This window comes from Harmonia axyridis, chromosome 5 (genome assembly GCF_914767665.1).
Source record: "Harmonia axyridis chromosome 5, icHarAxyr1.1, whole genome shotgun sequence".
Lineage (NCBI taxonomy): Eukaryota > Metazoa > Arthropoda > Insecta > Coleoptera > Coccinellidae > Harmonia > Harmonia axyridis.
Genome location: NC_059505.1, coordinates 22,139,202 through 22,157,450, shown reverse-complemented (window position 1 = coordinate 22,157,450; position 18,249 = coordinate 22,139,202). Strand labels below are relative to the sequence as shown.

Here is an 18,249-nt window from a genome sequence, read left to right as displayed (position 1 = left end):
TCTTTCAGATCTACTACTAGAACATTCAGGTTCTTCCTTTGTGGTAGAAGATCCAAGAGGAAGATTTCTGGAAGGCACAGCAGTCTTTTTCAAAAACTTTGTGTAGAACTGGAATCTGTAAACGATTATCCCCATAAAAATAACCCAAAATTTCATGTGTAATCCGTGTTTACCTCGATAAAATGCAAGGAACATACTTTCATATTTCTTGTCACTGGTTTACCGATTTTGAGTTTCAGTTGACAAGCTTTTTGTCTATCCATCAGCACTTTACTCCCCAATTTCCCTTCCACCGAAACACGATATTTATCAGCAGTTTGTGGGCATGGAAATTGATATTTGAACTTTTTTTTCCCAGGAAGAACACTGAGGAACTGAACTATTGTTCAGTTTCTCGATTCGAACGATTCATGACCATTAAAATGATTTAAAAATATAAATATTTGTAGAATATCACACAAACACAAAGCAGAATGCAAGAACTATGTCAATATTTTCAGTTACTCTGATTGTCACCAGGTGGCATAGCGCTTATGTTGATTTGCTTTCGTTGTAGACCAGAAAAAGCCAGTCAAATGTTTCCTTTAACTTGAGCTCATGGAAAATATCCAATTTTTTGAGTTTTTTAAAATAATATATGATTCTATGAACTAGCGTTTTTTTTCGGATGGCGTGGATTTTTTCGGATTTTTTGACATAGAATTCGGATTTTTCAGTGAAGTAGCATTGGTAACACTGGACTCGTTCAAGATCTCGTCAGTCTTCTCTTTATTTGTCTATAAATAACCTATAAATTACTATAAACAAATCATAAATTAACCAAATAACTAATACTTTGGTATTATGAGTTAATATATATAATATATATATATTCTTAATAAGCAAATATGGAAAATTATACTAAAGGAAGAAATGTAGAAGATCCACTGCATTTAACAGATATTCCTATTTCGAATATTCCCCAAAATGTGCTGTGGATGCAGGTACGTTATACCATTTTTTTTTGTGGATATTATAACATATTATGAAATTATAGGTTAGAGGAGGTACTAAAATGAGAAATGTGATATCTCATGTTACGACATTTTATGAGAATAAGATTGACGATATATCTTGCATCTGGACAGGATATGGAACATCTGTTGAAAAGGCCATTTCTTGTGCTGAAATTATGAAAAGAAATTATAACTTTAAACTACATCAGATTACAAAAATTGGTTATAAAATGTAAGGTTTGTCATTGAATTTCTTCCTTATGTTTTTCAGTCTGAAGTTATTTATACCACCCCAGGAAAATGCTCAATTAATCCATACAAGATAATAGGCACATATTGAATTATTGATTGAAAAATATTTTTTCTTACTAGCATTTAGAAAGTATTTCTTTCCACACGCATTGACGTTTGGAAGGTAGTACTTTTCCAAATTTGTGCGGAAAAAAGCCCTGCTATTCACTTTCCGCACACATATGCATGCCGAAAGTAAATAGCAAGGGTTTTTTCCGCACGTAAATATTGAAGAGTCGCATCAATCATAAAATTTTGGCATGTATCTATGCGCCAATCATAAAATTCAAACGTTTCTTTATGCGGCTGAGTGCACAAAATTATAATTCCTTATAACGTCAGTCGGTATCAAGACGAAAAAAAAAAAGTGTTTCATTTACGCTAGTAGGAAAAATATTGTTCCTAACTCATGGTGAAAGTGTCTTTTCCTCACTCGCCATTAGTGCAGTATACGTGGACGATTTGATTGTGGCAACATCTGGTGAAAACACTTTCAATTTCATAAAACAGCAAATTTTGACAAGTTTCGATATGAGAGATTTGGGAGCTTTAAATTATTGTCTTGGAATTGAATTCAAACAAGACTGACATTATAACAGCTAACCAACTACATGAATGATGTATTGATCAAATTTGGTATGTCAAATTGCAAAACCGCAAAGAGCCCCATGGAAGAAAACTTGAAATTGGAAAAAGGAAACCCAGATAAATTGGAAAATATTCCCTACCTGAATCTAATTGGACCATTGATGTACTTATCAACAGCAACTCGACCAGATATATCTTTTGTAGTCGGTTATTTGAGTCAATTTAATAACTACTACAGTTTAGAACATTGGACTGCTGCAAAACGTGTTCTGAGATATTTACAAGGTACAAAAAATTTTCAACTAAAATTCAAGAGTACTGGACAAGACATAACCGGATATGCTGATGCAGATTGGGGTGCATGTAAAATTGATAGAAGATCCAACACTGGGTATTGTTTTATTTTTGCCAATTCCACAATCAGTTGGGAATCAAGGAAACAAAGAACCATAGCCTTATCAACAGCAGAAGCTGAGTACATGTCACTTACAAAAGCATCAAAAGAAGCAGAAGAAGAGTACCTTCAAGCTAAATGTCGCCTTGTTATATCTAATTGAAGAATAAAGTCGTTAAAAAAAAAAAAAAAAAAATAATTGAAATAATATTATTATAATTATCTCTATAAAAGAACACTTGATAAGAGATCTTGTGAAGAATGGTGGCATTCAAATAGGCTACAAAAGAACCAATGAAATGTTAGCTGATGTTTTAACAAAATCCTTGAATGGAAATCGTCATTTTATGTTACTAAAAGGCATTGGACTCTACTCAAGCAGTTCGTGAGGAGGAGTGTTGGAATTAATACATTTTTAATATGCACTCCTGCTATTTATTATTTTTTTCTACATTCATGCAAAAAGCAAAACTTTATTGAACTATATTTAGTGGAAAAAGAAGTTCTTCATTGCACTAGTGCAATAAAGTTTTTATTGCACTCATCTGTCATTCTACTTCAATCACATGCAAACAAACTCAGTGTTGCAAAACAAATATTTCAGCCTGAAGGAAATACCGATGTACAGGGTGGGCAAATTTCGATGTTTTAGCACTACAACTTTTGAACCAGAGGAGATAGACAAAATCTGATACCCACTTCTCGATCTCTTTTTCTGAGAAACTAACAAGGGTAGTATTCATTTTTGGCCAGCTTCTTTTGTTTTCGAGTTATAAGCGAAAATTGGAAAAATGGCGATATCGAAAAACATTTATATCTCCGCTAATACTGATGATAGAGCTCTGAAATTAAAACATTATACAGGCACTTTTTTACGTAGAATCCAGTGGCGTGCTCGTATTTTTAAAAGGGTTTTTAATCACGAGGCTATGACCCAAAGTTATGTTTTTTTAAATGGGAACACTAGATTTTTGTGCCATTTTCTGAAAGCTTAATTTTTCCTGATTTCAAAAATATATAACATCGTATGATTCGTATCAAAATGAATAACAGAAAATGGTCAAAAACCTTTTTTTTCCTTAAGAGTCTCAATATTTCTATGGTTTCAACTGTTGATGAGCCTTCCTATAACAAGAGCAGTGTCCTTCCGTCAATCTGATTATTTCTATGCTTTTCATCTATTTCTACAAAATTCGAATCTATATTCATTTTATACAAATAGTTTCGAAAAGATAAACGAACTTGGAAAAAGGTTCCTAGGTAGCTTGAACACAGTTTCAAATATTCATCTATTGAAATATCGAGAAGAGGTGTCGACTGTGCATTGTGCAATTGTTGTCATTATTAGGTAAAATATTATTTCTTGTTTGTCCCTTCGTAATTAAAATGTTGCGTTCAATCAGATATGCATTGTTTCATATGCTGTTTAAAATGGATTGGTACTTGTGCGTATTGATTCTGGAGACCTATGTAAATAATCTCCTGATACATGCATCTCATTACAACTATTTCGATTGAAAAATTCGATCTTGTGGTTTCTCCGTTATTTCCAAATCAATTTTTAGATAAAAAATTTATAAAACATATCTAGTGAAAGTGAATTAACATTCACTTTCAACATTGAGGGTAAAAATAAAGTTTGAGTTAAATTGTTCGTAACGTATTAGTTCCTGTTTCAATGCAAATCGATATTAATAATAAAGTATTCAAGTTGCGCTTTTCATTTTCCTACACCTAGTGCCGCACCTCAATAAATCATTTTTTGCTTTTTGCATGAACGTAGAAAAAATGTTGTATGTAACTTGTGCAAAAATTGTTTATTGCACTCGACGTGTTGTCCAACTCGGCCTAACGGTCTCGTCGGACAATTTCACGTCGAGTGCAATAAACATTCACTTTTTGCACTTGTTGCATAAATAACTATTAGTTGCCTTATGTCACGATTGACAGTTGTTGTTTTGATGTCATTAGAAGTTATAATAAAAATATTGCAGTCTGTTCTTTTAAAACTGTACCAATTAACATAATAACTACAGGTCTGCCAGGAAGTCCTTTCAAGCTGGAATTTTAGCTCCTTTTGTCCAGATGGACAAAATGAATGTAGTTCACTCATTCTGTCAACATGGTCTCTTCAAGCTCGTCTCCTCATTCTGCCAAACCGCACCACATCCTGTAACTGGAGTTCTTCTCGCTAGTTTTGCTCCTAATTTGATCCCTCAGATCTCTCAATTCTTGAACCTTATTTGGCTTGCATTCGGTTTTCTCTGATAAGGTCTCTGTGACTAGTTATTTCTACACTCAAATAATTGAACTTTGTCATAACAGTTTATCGTTTGCTGCCAGTTTAGATCTAATTGGCTCTTGGGATATGACCATGGATTCTTTTTTTTCTACTTATATTTGTATATTGTATTTCTCTGCTGTTCTTGAATGATATTAGCCTTTCTCTTGTTGTTTGTTCAATGGGCTCCTTTATTCCTTCTTCATCCATTTGCTCTAATATAGTAGAATTCTCCTCATATTCTATACTGTCTATACTTGAATTGAATAAAAAAAAATAACCTCACTCCTTGAGCATGCTTCACAGAAAATTACTTTCTTTTGTTGATTCACAAAAAATCTGTATTGTTTTTCCTTAAACGATTAACATTTAACTATCATTTTAAACATTGCAACTATTAATTATGGTTAGTAGATGAAATGTTGTATATTTTATGACCGTTGTTTGAAGGGATCAAGGAGTCGGTTTTTGATGTTATGGTGACTGGAGAATTGTTTTTGAAAAGAGTGTAGATGAAGTATTTTGGAAATCTTTTCTGTAAGATATTCGAAGAATAAAGTTTAGCTGAATTAGTGTTCAGTCTTTCACGTGCCTGATCCGGAGCCTGACAAAATAATGTTAGCAGAAATATGAATAATTTGGTATTGTGATTAAGTACTGCATCTACATATTCAAATGTTTTTCAGAGTAGAGGAATATTGGGATCCTGTTGTCCCAGAACTGGATCAAATAGTGGTGAAGAGAAAACTTCCTATAGTGCATATTTATTTATCCAGCAAACCCTTGGATAGTAGAGAACTAGGGTGAGCAAAATAATTTTCTTCACTTATTGTAGTGTTATATTCTTTTATGTGAGTAGCTGTTCTAAAATAGTATATTCTAAAACAGGTTGCAGAATGGGCTCCTATTCCAACACGAATGCGAAATTCGAAAACGAGCGACGAAGGAGCTAGTTTTCGAACGCATGAGTGTTGGAATTGTCTTCTGCAACGAGTATTAGACTATATTTTCTCTATTTCACTCAAGTTTTGTGAAATATCATCGAAATTCAATGAAAAATTCAGATTATACATCCTAGTGACATTTGCATTGTATTTTGGCAATTGGTGTGACTGTTACAAAAATTGGCAGATTATGGAATATGAATTAGAATCGTACGTTTCGAATTTTGAAATAATTTATAATTACGCATTAAATTCGTGAATTATGTCTGCCAAACTTGATTTGGTGTTGTGACAACGTGTCCTTTTATGTTGATTGATTAGAAAATTCTTCGCTCAAGTTTACTAGCCATCACCCTATTCTACTTCCAGGCAAAGATCCTTTTACAGTAAAATTAATTCAATACTATCATAAAATAAATCTTCATACTGGTTCATTTCTTTTGGAAGCGTTGTTGAGACAAAAATATTGGATAGTAGGTGGTCGTAATGTTATACGACAGCAGATACATGCCTGTAATCGTTGTTTTAGGGTCAAGCCTAGAAATAATTATCCTCTGATGGCGAATTTGCCTGCTTCAAGAGTGAATCCAACTAAAGTGTTTTCTCAAACGGGGGTAGATTACTTTGGACCATTCAAAATAACACTCGGTAAAAATAGAAAAACTCAAGTATATAAGGGATATGTTTGTTTGTTTATTGTATGTATGAGCGTAAAAGCAGTTCATTTGGAACTCGTCAGTGCCTTATCTACAGATAATTTTTTGCAAGCCTTTAAACGGTTTATATCTCGAAGGGGCACTTGTAATGTTCTGTATTCAGATAGGGGCACTAACTTTGTGGGTGCTAAAGAAGTTCTTCGCGAAATTAATGAATTTATTAACTCGGATCAATTTATAACTTCTTTTCAAAATGAATTAGCTTTGAATGGTATTGAGTGGAAATTTAATACGGTCGGGGCACCCCACATGGGCGGTTTGTGGGAGAGCAACGTCAAATCGGCTAAGAATCTGATCTATAAGGTAATAGGTACTCAGATACTAACTTTTGAAGAGTTCAGCACTCTTCTTACGCAGGTTGAAGCTTTATTGAATTCACGCCCTCTTTGTCGTCTGTCATCAGATTCAAGTGCACCGGAAGCATTAACACCTTCACATTTTTTAACATTGTCACCATTAAAATATATTCCATCGTATGATTTGTCGGAAGTTGAATAGGCTTGATAGTTTTCAACTGATTGACCGGATGGTTCAGGATTTCTGGGAGCGCTGGAAATTAGAGTATCTAACGACCTTACAAACTCTGGAGAAATGGCATTTGAAATGCTCAAATATTGAAGTTGGCACGGTTGTCATATTAAAGTGTGAAAATTCGCCACCACTGCACTGCACCCGTAATGTAACGCTGAAAACGAGAAAAGGTACCTATACACGACCTGTAGTAAAGGTATGTCCTTTACCGACCCAGTAGTCAGAAGAGTTGACTACTATATATATTTTTTTTTGTAGGTTAATTTTTTGTTTCTTTTTTGGCGAAATTTTTTTCTAACAGGGGATGATTTTGACAAGTTCATTCATGAAAGGTATTTAATAATAATAATAATAATTCTTTATTGATCCCTTTGACATTACAAAGAATGTATGGAACAAGTCATATATAATGAAGTACAAATTAATGAGCTATTTCTAAGAGAAAATGAACACAAACATATAATATAATCTTAAAACATAATAAGTGAACAAAGATTATCTCAATTGACCATCTGTCAAGTATTCCCCCACACTGTAATAAGCTTTTTCAATCAATAAACGCTTTATGGCATCCCTGAATCTGAACTCATTTAAAATCTTAATCTTCTCAGGTAGATTATTGAATATTTGATTTCGAAATGACTGAAATTGAGTTTTCAGGGCGGGGGGGTATGTTTTAGCCCTTTTTAAGTTATTATGATGTTTAGTTCTGGCAACGTCGCGGATTCTAGGAATATCGAGACGTATGTTTCGTTAGATTATTAATGAGATGTATCGGTTATCGGAAAGAAAAGTTGAAGTTTTGTAGAATAAAGTTTTCGGTGTTTAATATAACGGTTTTGGTTTAATTCACGGACATTTTAAATATATTAGGATTACAGTTCATTAGCAGGACAGTTTGCATTGTATAAATCCCATTTTGTTCCATTTCAATCCTATACCCCTGTTCCCTTACATCCTTATACAGTGCGGTGCTGTGTGGAAGCAGAGAGCAGTTTATATTGGTAAGACTATTTATAACATCATTTTTATTGGTTCAAATAGGGAAAATGCAACATATATACAGTCCATTCAGGAATTATTGACATCCCGGGTAGCTTTGGAAAATCGAAATTAAGTTGGTACTGGCTCATTCAGTAACATTTTGAATTGCAGATTTCGGGTTGGCATTGGAAATGTCATTGGCAGGAGGTTAGATTTTAGTTTGTTTGTGTTATTGGTTTTGATCATAGACCTAATATCCATGGACCGAGTGTCACGTGATTTTTCAGAAGCTCGTAGAGGAGAAAGACCTAGAGAGAGAAGAATATATGATTTCTCTTGATTCGAACAGAGATGCTACTGAGGGCAATCTGTGAAGAACCTAAAAGCAATAAAATAGGTGATTTATTACTCTGAGATGGTCAAATGTCAAAATCATCTGATTGAAAGATATAAAGACATGATATTTATTTATACGTTTTATGAACTGAATAGAATGAAATTTACATACTTTTTTATATTTATCATTTCGATTTGCCTAATTCAATGATGGAATAAAATATGGCATATATTTGGATGAACTTCTACCATGTGAATCAGGAAAATTGAGAAATTTTAGACCATACTTCTTTCTGACATTGTGGGGACAGAACAGGATTTAATGTAACAATGAGTTGGACTCGTTAATATCTCAAGGAAATATAATATACATATAAATAATTGCTTATAGGAATCAGCAATGCTCTTATTGGCTATAGGTGAAGATAAGTAATATTCGATTCAATCATCTTTTGAATCGGTAATATTTCTTTTACTTCAGGTAGAAAAATTCTCAATATTTTTCATGAGACTAAATAGAAGCAAATTCGGAATAATATTTTTATTTCGAAAAGGATTATGCTACAGAAAATTTTCATTGGATAAAAGAGAACATTCATTCATCCATGATTATCGAAATTCAAATTTGGAATAACGATTTAACGTTCAACTCTTCGAGTTGAAAGAGATGTATATTGTTCTCTTTCTCTAGGGCAATAAATCAAGAGAGTTGACAGACCGCCATCCGATGTTCCATCTTATTCGTTCTCTCGACTTCTCTCTCTAACGCGACGTCCATGGATATTAGGTCTATGGTTTTGATCGATAAAATTTTGAAACTTAAAAGTTGTATCAATTTCAAACACACATTGATTAGTTTATTTGAGTATTTCTCACAGTACTGTTTGAAAAAAGAAGAAGGCAAGTCATTACAACCTGGATTATTAGTGGAAGAAAACCTGTGCAATACGATTTCACCTTCAAAGAATCATTGAATGATTTGATTGTTACCAAAAGCAACCAATATATCAGTCTGGATGAAATTTGACCAAAAAGCATCTGGATTTTAATCAATCAAAGACAACATTACATAAACTTAATTGGTTACAAGTTCAAAACAGTTAATAAAAGGAAAATTCTTATTGATAAACAGAAAAATATACGATTTTATGGTGAATACAGAGAATATTTGCAACAAAATGTGAAATTCATTTGTCTGGAGGAAACTTGGTTATTTATTCAACAGTGGACTCTAGAAAGAAAACAAAATGTTTTTCAAGTATATTCAAGGGTAAAAGTAGAAGGAGCACTATTTTGAATGCTGGATATTTGAATTTTTACCTGGATGTTTTGTTTTGACAGTGGTGATCATGAGGATTATATAAATCTATGAAGAGAGAATTATTTTATAATTGAATTGCTAAACAAAGTCTTGGCATTGCATCTATAGTTTATTTATATTCTATATTGAAATTAAGCATTGTTATATCTGTTTTTGTTCTTCAATGAGTAATCCAAAAATCTAATAAATTCCAATTGCTTTATAGAATTTTTACTGAGTATTTAATCGAAAAATATATTCAGAAAAGTAACTTCAAGAATTTCTTCACCTCTGACCCACTTGAAGACAATAATAGAATGCAATAAAATTTTAATATTCACAAATTAAAAATAATTTCATGCAAAAATGCTTTTAGTGAGTGAGTTAAAGCTGTTGTGGGCAAAATAATTCATGTAATTTAATAGAAACTAGTATAAAAACATTTCAATAAAAGACAGAAAACTCGAGTACAAATAGTACCTATATTTTTCATACAAGTTTAATCAATCATTCATGCCATGAACAGTTTCAATGAATAGTGACTTTAGAAAGTAATTTACACATCGGCTGATAAATTGGTTCCAATTTTGAAAGTTACAGTACAACTGTGATCTCAAAATTTTTCATATAATAATTGGATTCTTTGAATTTTATTTCTGTCTTATTATGATATGGCTCTTCCATTCACTAAGCTACACTAGTACACTATTTAAATTTATCAACCAGTTTTTTCTGTTTTCTTCACCAGTTTAGACACCACAGTTAAAATGATCCATAAGAGTTATTTGATAAGAATTTTGCAAGCAGGTTGGTATCCAGTGTCCATCAGTAATGCAACAATTTTTGAAGAGCCTTTGGTGAAAAGGAATATGCATATTTCAATGATCTTCAATGGGATCTTTCATGGGCGACTCTTAAATGAATAGATATCTCTTCATTGGATTTCCTTGAAATGAGATAGCATTTCACTATATTTTTACGGTATATAATCTGAATTTCAATTGATGAAATCATGACTGTATGCGTCCCTTCGTAATAATCGTAATTTCGAAAATTCAGGATCTTTCGGATTCAAAAATGATGAAAATAATTTAAATATTTTTGTAACCAGAAATAAAGCCGCGACTAGACGTTCATGGCCTACTTCGATGTCAATAATTCCTGAATGGACTGTACTAATCGACAAAACAGAATTATGGAGGGGGGGGAAAGGGGAAAGAAACGCGTTTTTTCAAAAGGTCCGTAAAGTTTAGACTTTTTTCGATCGTTCGGAGGGGAGTAGATGGGACGCGATAATACGTTTCGAAAGGGGAAAGACGGAATTTTCTTACGGTACCTGGGTTTTTCGGCACAAGTACCCCGATCATTTTATAATTATTCTCAAACTCGACAAAAAAATCTATTTTTCGGCAACCATCCGGAAAGTGCTCAATTCCCGGACGCTTTTTCTCTGAGAAAGTAGCATTTCCCGGCCTAGTCCGGAAAGTACGTACTTCCCGGACTAGGCCGGAAAAGAATCATAGAATCCATAGCAACCGAGATAACGGCTGACAGTTCATATGAAATTAGTTGTCAAAAATTTGCATGTATTTTGATCGCAATCGCAATAAAATATGGAAAGCAGCAGCGATAGTGTTATTCTACATGGTTGCCGAAAAAATATTGTACGCAACACGCCCGAAAATGGTTTTTTTGGACTCACAGACTTCCAGGACTCGCTTACGCTCGTCCTGGAATTTTGTCTATTCGTCCAAAAAAACCCTATTTTTCGGACTTGTTACGTAAATTACTATTTCGTCGAAAAGTGAAAACTTCTAAAAACGAGATCGGGCGTAGGATAACGTCGGGACGAGATGTTTTTGCTCAATCTGATGCACGAAAGATGAACTGGAAAAGTAACGGAGCATTTTTTTCGATATTCGTCTTTGTTTTCTCGAAAAATTCACGCAAAAATGTGTAATTTAGGTAACATTTTGACGTTTCTCTTAAATCTGTGTTCCCCGATATCATCCATCGATGGCATTCAGAGTAGGAACGCCCCAAATTATAAATACGAAACGTCAGATGATATTCGACTAAAATTTTGGACGAATTCAGAGGAAACATGCAAGAAAAGATTATTCAGATTCGATTCATATCCGTTTTTCGAGGTATATTCGATGATATTTTCAAACAGAATCATTTTGTGTCAGTCGAATACATTGGTTTGCTGAAGCTTCTACAGGAGTTATTTTGGTTATTTGAGGTGTTTTCAACGAGATATTCAAGCAAAGAATGGATTGAAATAGTACGAAACGCCCTTTTCTGATGGTATCTTTGCGTTTTGTTGAGATTTTCATGGAAATTGGTCAAATCTTATAGCATTCCGTTTCATGTAAGTTTTCAAGGATAGACGTGAATATTTCATTTTGGACAGAGAACAGCATTCAAGGCGAAGTAAATAGGTAGATATATATATATATATATATATATATATATATATATATATATATAGATATATATATATATATATATATATATATTTATCCAACAGACGTATTCAGTCCCGTTATACTTGGCAGGCTACCTCAGACCCATGTGATCCGAGTGTTTTCTTGGAGTGTATATGTGAAAAATCAGCTGTTTGAAAATATAACTCCTTAGGCATCCATAGAGGGGAAAATTTTTTTTTCATTCAAGAAAGTTATATATTCTGTTCTCTTTTTGAGACCCGTCACGTTCCGCCGACTTTTCATTCCCACATATACTCGACTGACATGTACAGCCCACCTTGTCGATCCCAGCGGTGTTGTCAGATCACAGGGTCTTAACGCGTCTATTCGATATACCATTTTGTTATAATTGTATAAGTGGCGTTGAGAACTGAACAAATCAAGATAATATTGCATTTTTCGCATGGTTCAGCTATTTCATGAAATATGTTTATTGAATAATCTCAACTGTTACTTTGAATGAATGAAAATTTGTTATAATGTCCGTAATTTTCGAATATCGAGTAGAAATGATCTCAAACGATTGTAATTGAATTCAGAAAATATCAATATCTTACAATATATCCGCCAATCACGATTATATTATGTCTGAATCTGGAGTTAGGTGATGAAATAAGTTATCTGAAATTTTGGTTATGAGTTCTTGTGTTTGATGAGAGCACAGCGAAACTTTTGTGAGATGAGTTGTATTTGATCGATCATTATAGCGAGAAAACATCAAGGATGGCAAAATGGATATTATGATTTTGTTAATTTATAATAAGTTCAATACTAATACTTCTTAGTTTCAACTAAATTGAATACGATAAACATTCTTAGAATTTGTCTCAGAACTGAAATCATCTGGAAAAATTAGAATATGTGAGTGAAATAGATATTGTGATCGGGTACTTGATTCATTGAAAATATAATTAATACTTTTCAGTCTCAATGAAATATTTTTATTAACAATCTATTTTGCTGGAATTCTATATATACTAGGATTTAAATTCTAACTTAGTCATCATTCTGGAAACTTGGTGAATGCGTGGAAATGAATTCCATACATTTATGTTTTCTGGGAGGCTTCTTATTCCTTACATGATTCTCAAAGTGTTTGAAGTACTAAATTCTTCTCCTCTCCTGGCCATATATGACGTTTCTGTTTTACTTCTTCACTTTAAGTGACCACGTCAGTTGAAGAACCTTGGAATATAAGTATCAAATATTAGATTTTTTTTGAAACATTCTGGGCTTTCACTGCCATTATCTCAAACAGAACCTATATAAAACATTTAATATTCCTGCCTACTTCAATAGGTGTACAGGGTGGGCAAATTTCGATGTTTTAGCACTACAACTCTTAAACCATTAGACATAGACAAAATCTCATACCGATTCTCGGTCTCTTTTTCTGAGAAAGTAACTTGTTACTTTCTCAGAAAAAAAAACCGAGATTCAGTATGAATACTACTCTTGAGTAGTATTCATTTTTGGCCACCTTCTTTTGTTTTCGAGTTATAAGCGAAAATTGGGAAAATACTGAAGATAGAGCTCTGAAATTGAAACATTATCGAGGCACTTTTTCACGTAAAATCCAGTAGCGGTCTTGTTTTTTCAAAAGGGTCATTAATTACGAAGCTTCGACCCAAAATTAAAGTTAAATATTGAGACTCTTAGTTAAAAAAAGATTTTTGACCATTTTCTGTTATTTATTTTGATTCAAACCACACAATGTTATATATTTTTGAAATCAGGAAAAATTAAGCTTTCAAGAAATGACACAGAAATTTAGTGTTCCCCTTTGAAAAAACATAACTGGATTCTACGTAAAAAAGTGCCTATATAATGTTTTAATTTCGGAGCTCTAGCATCAGTATTAGCGGAAATATAAAAGTTTTTCGATATCGCCATTTTTCCAATTTTCGTTTATAACTCGAAAATAAAAGCAGGTGGCCAAAAATGAATACAACTCTTGCTATTTTCTCAGAAAAAGAGACCGAGTATAGGGTATCAGATTTTGTCTATCACCTCAGGTTTAAAAGTTGTAGTGCTAAAACATCGAAATTTGCCCACCCGGTACACTCTGTTTGTGAGGAACAAATCATATTTGGCCTCAGATATAAAACAGAAATTAACTATTGAACTGCTCAAAATAGTCATCATTTATTTTTCGTTGCAATTAAGTTTTGAAATCATAATACAATCGTGTGTTTTTTCAGATGTAAATCTGAAAATTTTCTATGCTAATTGATTTTTTTCCGTCTGAAACATATAAAACACTTAATATTAATTATTCATCAAACTTCAAAAATTATCGAAAGTTTAACTTTCACATGTCAAATATCATATTAAAATCTGTGGACTTCAGATAATGTGAATTGTCGGTGGGCACCAAGATCTATGAATTTAACATCGTTAGATTTGTCCCTTTGATCACATTTGAAGAGCACCATTCATCAGTTGAAAAATATTGAAAAGAAAATACCTGGCAATAATAAATTGAGAGGCTTTTTATATAGTTTGATGAGCAATTTATATATCATGTTAACAGACATACGGATGGAATGACATACATACAGACAAAAAGGCATACAGACGGAAGGACAGACAAAGAATTTGACCTATGATTTTTCATCTGGGAGTCGAAACTCTATTGTTTCAGATAATTTTCGGCTTATTATGCGAAAACGAAAACTTTCCTCGAAAAACGAGCGCGCAAGAACTATTTTTCTCATCTTTAACATTCTGTGTAATTCGAATTAGAAATGCATGTATGGGGTCCTAGGGAAAAATTAAAATACTCTTGGCTAGGAATAACTTTAAATATATTAACACTATCTTCCAATCTGTGATGATGACCCATCGATGCACATTGCTTATTTAAATGAACCTCTCTTTCAAAGTCGATACCTACAGAACAGATTATCAGTTGTTTCATAATTTGTATCACTAAAATTAGTGAGGCAATAATGAGTTATTGCTTCGAACAATATCATAATCTAAAGAAATTGTCTCATGGAGTATTCATAATCTATTCTATTTAAAAATATAATAATAATACCTGTCGCAATTTTTACTATGCAGTAGCTGCGCGCGGACATTGTTCCTTCATATCTCAACACAACTCATACCAATTAAACGATACCACAATAACACGAAAATTTCGAGCCCTTTTGTATATCGAATAAACAAGATCGGACCCAAATACGAGAACGCCCCACTCTGTATATCATTGTTATGGTCACTTAACGTCTCCATTCCCTCAATGTGGTTGACCGCAGATGAAAGGCAACGATTTCAATATTAGATCATCGGTGCACATTGCTTATTTCAATGAACCTCTCTTTCAATGTCGATACCTGCAGAATAGATTTCAGTTGATTCATAATTTGTATCACTAAAATTAGTGAGAAAATGATGAGTTATTGCTTCAAACAATATCATGAACTAATGAAATTGTCTCATGGAGTAATCAGAATCTATTCTATAAAAAAATGTAATAATAATAATACCCATTCCTGTCGCAATTTTTACTATGCAGTTGCTGCGCGCGGACATTGTTCCTTCACTTCTTAACACGACTTATACCAATTAAACGATGCTACAATAACACGAACATTTCGCGCCCTTTTTATATCGAATAATCAAGATCGAACTCGACATGCGAGAACGCCCCACTCTGTATATAATTGTTATGGTCAATCAACGTCTCCAGTCCCTCAATGTGGTAGGCCGAAAATAAAAGGCAACTATTTCCATATTAGATATTTCATCTTTTCTGTATATGGACCTGAAAGTAACACTTGGCTACTTATACAAGCCCAGTAAATACGGGCGTCGTCATGAGAAATACTCTTCTGGAATTTTTTGTACGCAGCTCGTAAATCATATATTTAAGCTATTTACATTATATGAAGGTGATGTATCATATGTAAGGAAGGAAAATGACTTCATGATTTGATTCCTGTATGAAAATTAGAAGGCGTATCAACTGTATATGGAAATAAAGTGATTAATTTATTTATTTCACAACAACAAACAACATCTACGCTTTGTTCCATCAAAATCGTATGAGAATGAAAAATTGTTGGTCATTCGAAAAAATTCTTCTTCTCATTTTATGTCAATGAGTTAGTGCACCATAGAATGAAATATTCTAAGATTTCGTGTGTCTGTATTGAAAGTGGTCAGATATACTCGTAAGCATCGATTTATTTCAAAAAAAGTATCTACTCTACTCTACTCTTTCGATATTCTTTTCCAAAGTCTGATTATATGTCTGAAATATCATCTTCACAAAAATAATTTCGGACATTATGTAGAGTAATTGTATTAGATGTTTATTCAGAGCAGTTACAAATATCAATAACCATAAACTCGCCAACACACTATTAGAGCTGTACGGAATGTATCTTGGAAATGAGGCTGATTTCGAAAAATAATTGAACTACTCCTTCTAATTTTCATACAAGAATCAAATCATGAAGTCGTTTTCCTTCCTTACATACATCACCTGCATATAATGCAAATAGTTTAAATATTTCATTTTCGATCTGGGTACAGACAATTCGAAATGAGCATTTCTCATGACGACAGCCGTTTTTACCGGGCTTGTATGAGTAGCCAAGTGTTAGTTTTAGGTTTATATACAGATAAGATAAAATATCTAATATTGAAATCGTTGCCTTTCATCTGCGGTCGACCACATTGAGGGAATGGAGACGTTGATTGACCATAACAATTATATACAGAGTGGGGCGTTCTCGCATTTGGGTCCGATCTTGTTTATTCGATATACAAAAGGGCTCGAAATTTTTGTGTTATTGTGGTATCGTTTAATTGGTATGAGTTGTGTTGAGATGTGAAGGAACAATGTCCGCGCGCAGCAACTGCATAGTAAAAATTATTATTATATTTTTAAATAGAATAGATTATGAATACTCCATGAGACAATTTCTTTAGATTATGATATTGTTCGAAGCAATAACTCATTATTGCCTCACTAATTTTAGTGATACAAATTATGAAACAACTGATAATCTGTTCTGTAGGTATCGACTTTGAAAGAGAGGTTCATTTAAATAAGCAATGTGCATCGATGGGTCATCATTATAGATTGGGAGATTGTGTAAGTATATCGAAAGTTATTCCTAACCAAGAAAATTTTAATTTTTTCTTAGAACCTCATACATGCATTCCTAATTCGAATCACACAGAATGTTAAAGATTAGAAAAATAGTACTTGCGCGCTCGTTTTTCGAGGAAAGTTTTCGTTTTCGAATGTTAAGCCGAAAATTATCTCAAACGATAGAGTTGCGAATCCCTGATGAAAAATCATAAGTCAATTCATTGTCTGTCCTTCCGTCCATATGCCCGTTTGTCTGTATGTATGTATGACATTCCATCCGTATGTCTGATTATCTTTTCGTACGTCTGTATGTCCGTCCATTCATCTGTTTCTTGGTCGGCCCTTCTGTATATCTGTTTTCAAGCTACACAAAGAAAGTTGAAAATGGAGTATAAAGAAAAGTTCCCATACCATTCTTATCATTGGTACTATTGTAATGAAGCAAAAACATTCTACAGGAGCTTTTTTCAGTAGAATCTATTTGTGTAATCATTTTTTATTCCTGTTAGTTATTATAGATGTGATACAATCTTGTGGTTTTTGAATGTTAATCGAAAAAATTTCTATGAGAAATGAAATCGCTTTTTATTTCCTTTTCATAATGATAACATGGAATATAAATTGCTCATCCAACTATATAAATAATCAAAAAATTCAGTTCCACATAGCAAGTCACCCTAAAGCCTATCCATTATAATCTGTGAACTTCAGATATATTCGGTGGCCACCAAGTTCTCTGAATTTAACAGTGCCGGATAATTTATTTCGAAATTTTTCAACTGATGAATGATACTCTTTGAATGTGACCAAAGGAACAAATCTAACGATAGTAAATCTTGGTGGCCACGGACAATTTCCCTTATCTGAAGTCCACAGATTTCAATAAGTCATTTGCCATGTGAAAGTAAAACTTTCGATGATTCTTTAAGTTTGATGAATAATTTATATTCAGTGTTATATATGTTTAGAAAGAAAAAGAATTGTTATTTTTCATAGAAATTTTTCTGATTTACATCTAACAAAATACATGTTTGTGTTATGACTTCCAATATTTATTGTAATGAAAAACGAATGATGATTATTTTGAACAGTTCAATAATTAATGTTTATATCTGAGGCAAAATTTGATTCGCACCTCACAAACAGAGTGTACACCTTCTCAATATGCAGGAATATTAAATGTTTTATATAGGTTCTGTTTCAGATAATGGCCGTGAAAAGCCCAGAAATCTTATATTTGATACTTATATTTCAAGGCTCATCAACTGACGTGATCACTCAAAGAAG

At 32.9% G+C, this 18,249-nt stretch overlaps 1 protein-coding gene across 1 annotated transcript in view; it reads left to right on the top strand.

Annotated features, from left to right (window-relative positions):
• Nucleotides 1–720: 720 nt before the first annotated feature.
• LOC123681100 (ribonuclease P protein subunit p25-like protein) overlaps nucleotides 721–18,249 on the top strand; it is a 41,853-nt gene continuing 24,324 nt past the window's right edge. The window contains exons 1-3 of the mRNA XM_045619306.1: nucleotides 721–983; nucleotides 1,037–1,227; nucleotides 5,236–5,352. Of these exons, the coding sequence (XP_045475262.1) occupies nucleotides 888–983; nucleotides 1,037–1,227; nucleotides 5,236–5,352 (404 nt within the window). The 5' untranslated portion in view covers nucleotides 721–887. The remainder of the gene's footprint in view (nucleotides 984–1,036; nucleotides 1,228–5,235; nucleotides 5,353–18,249) is intronic.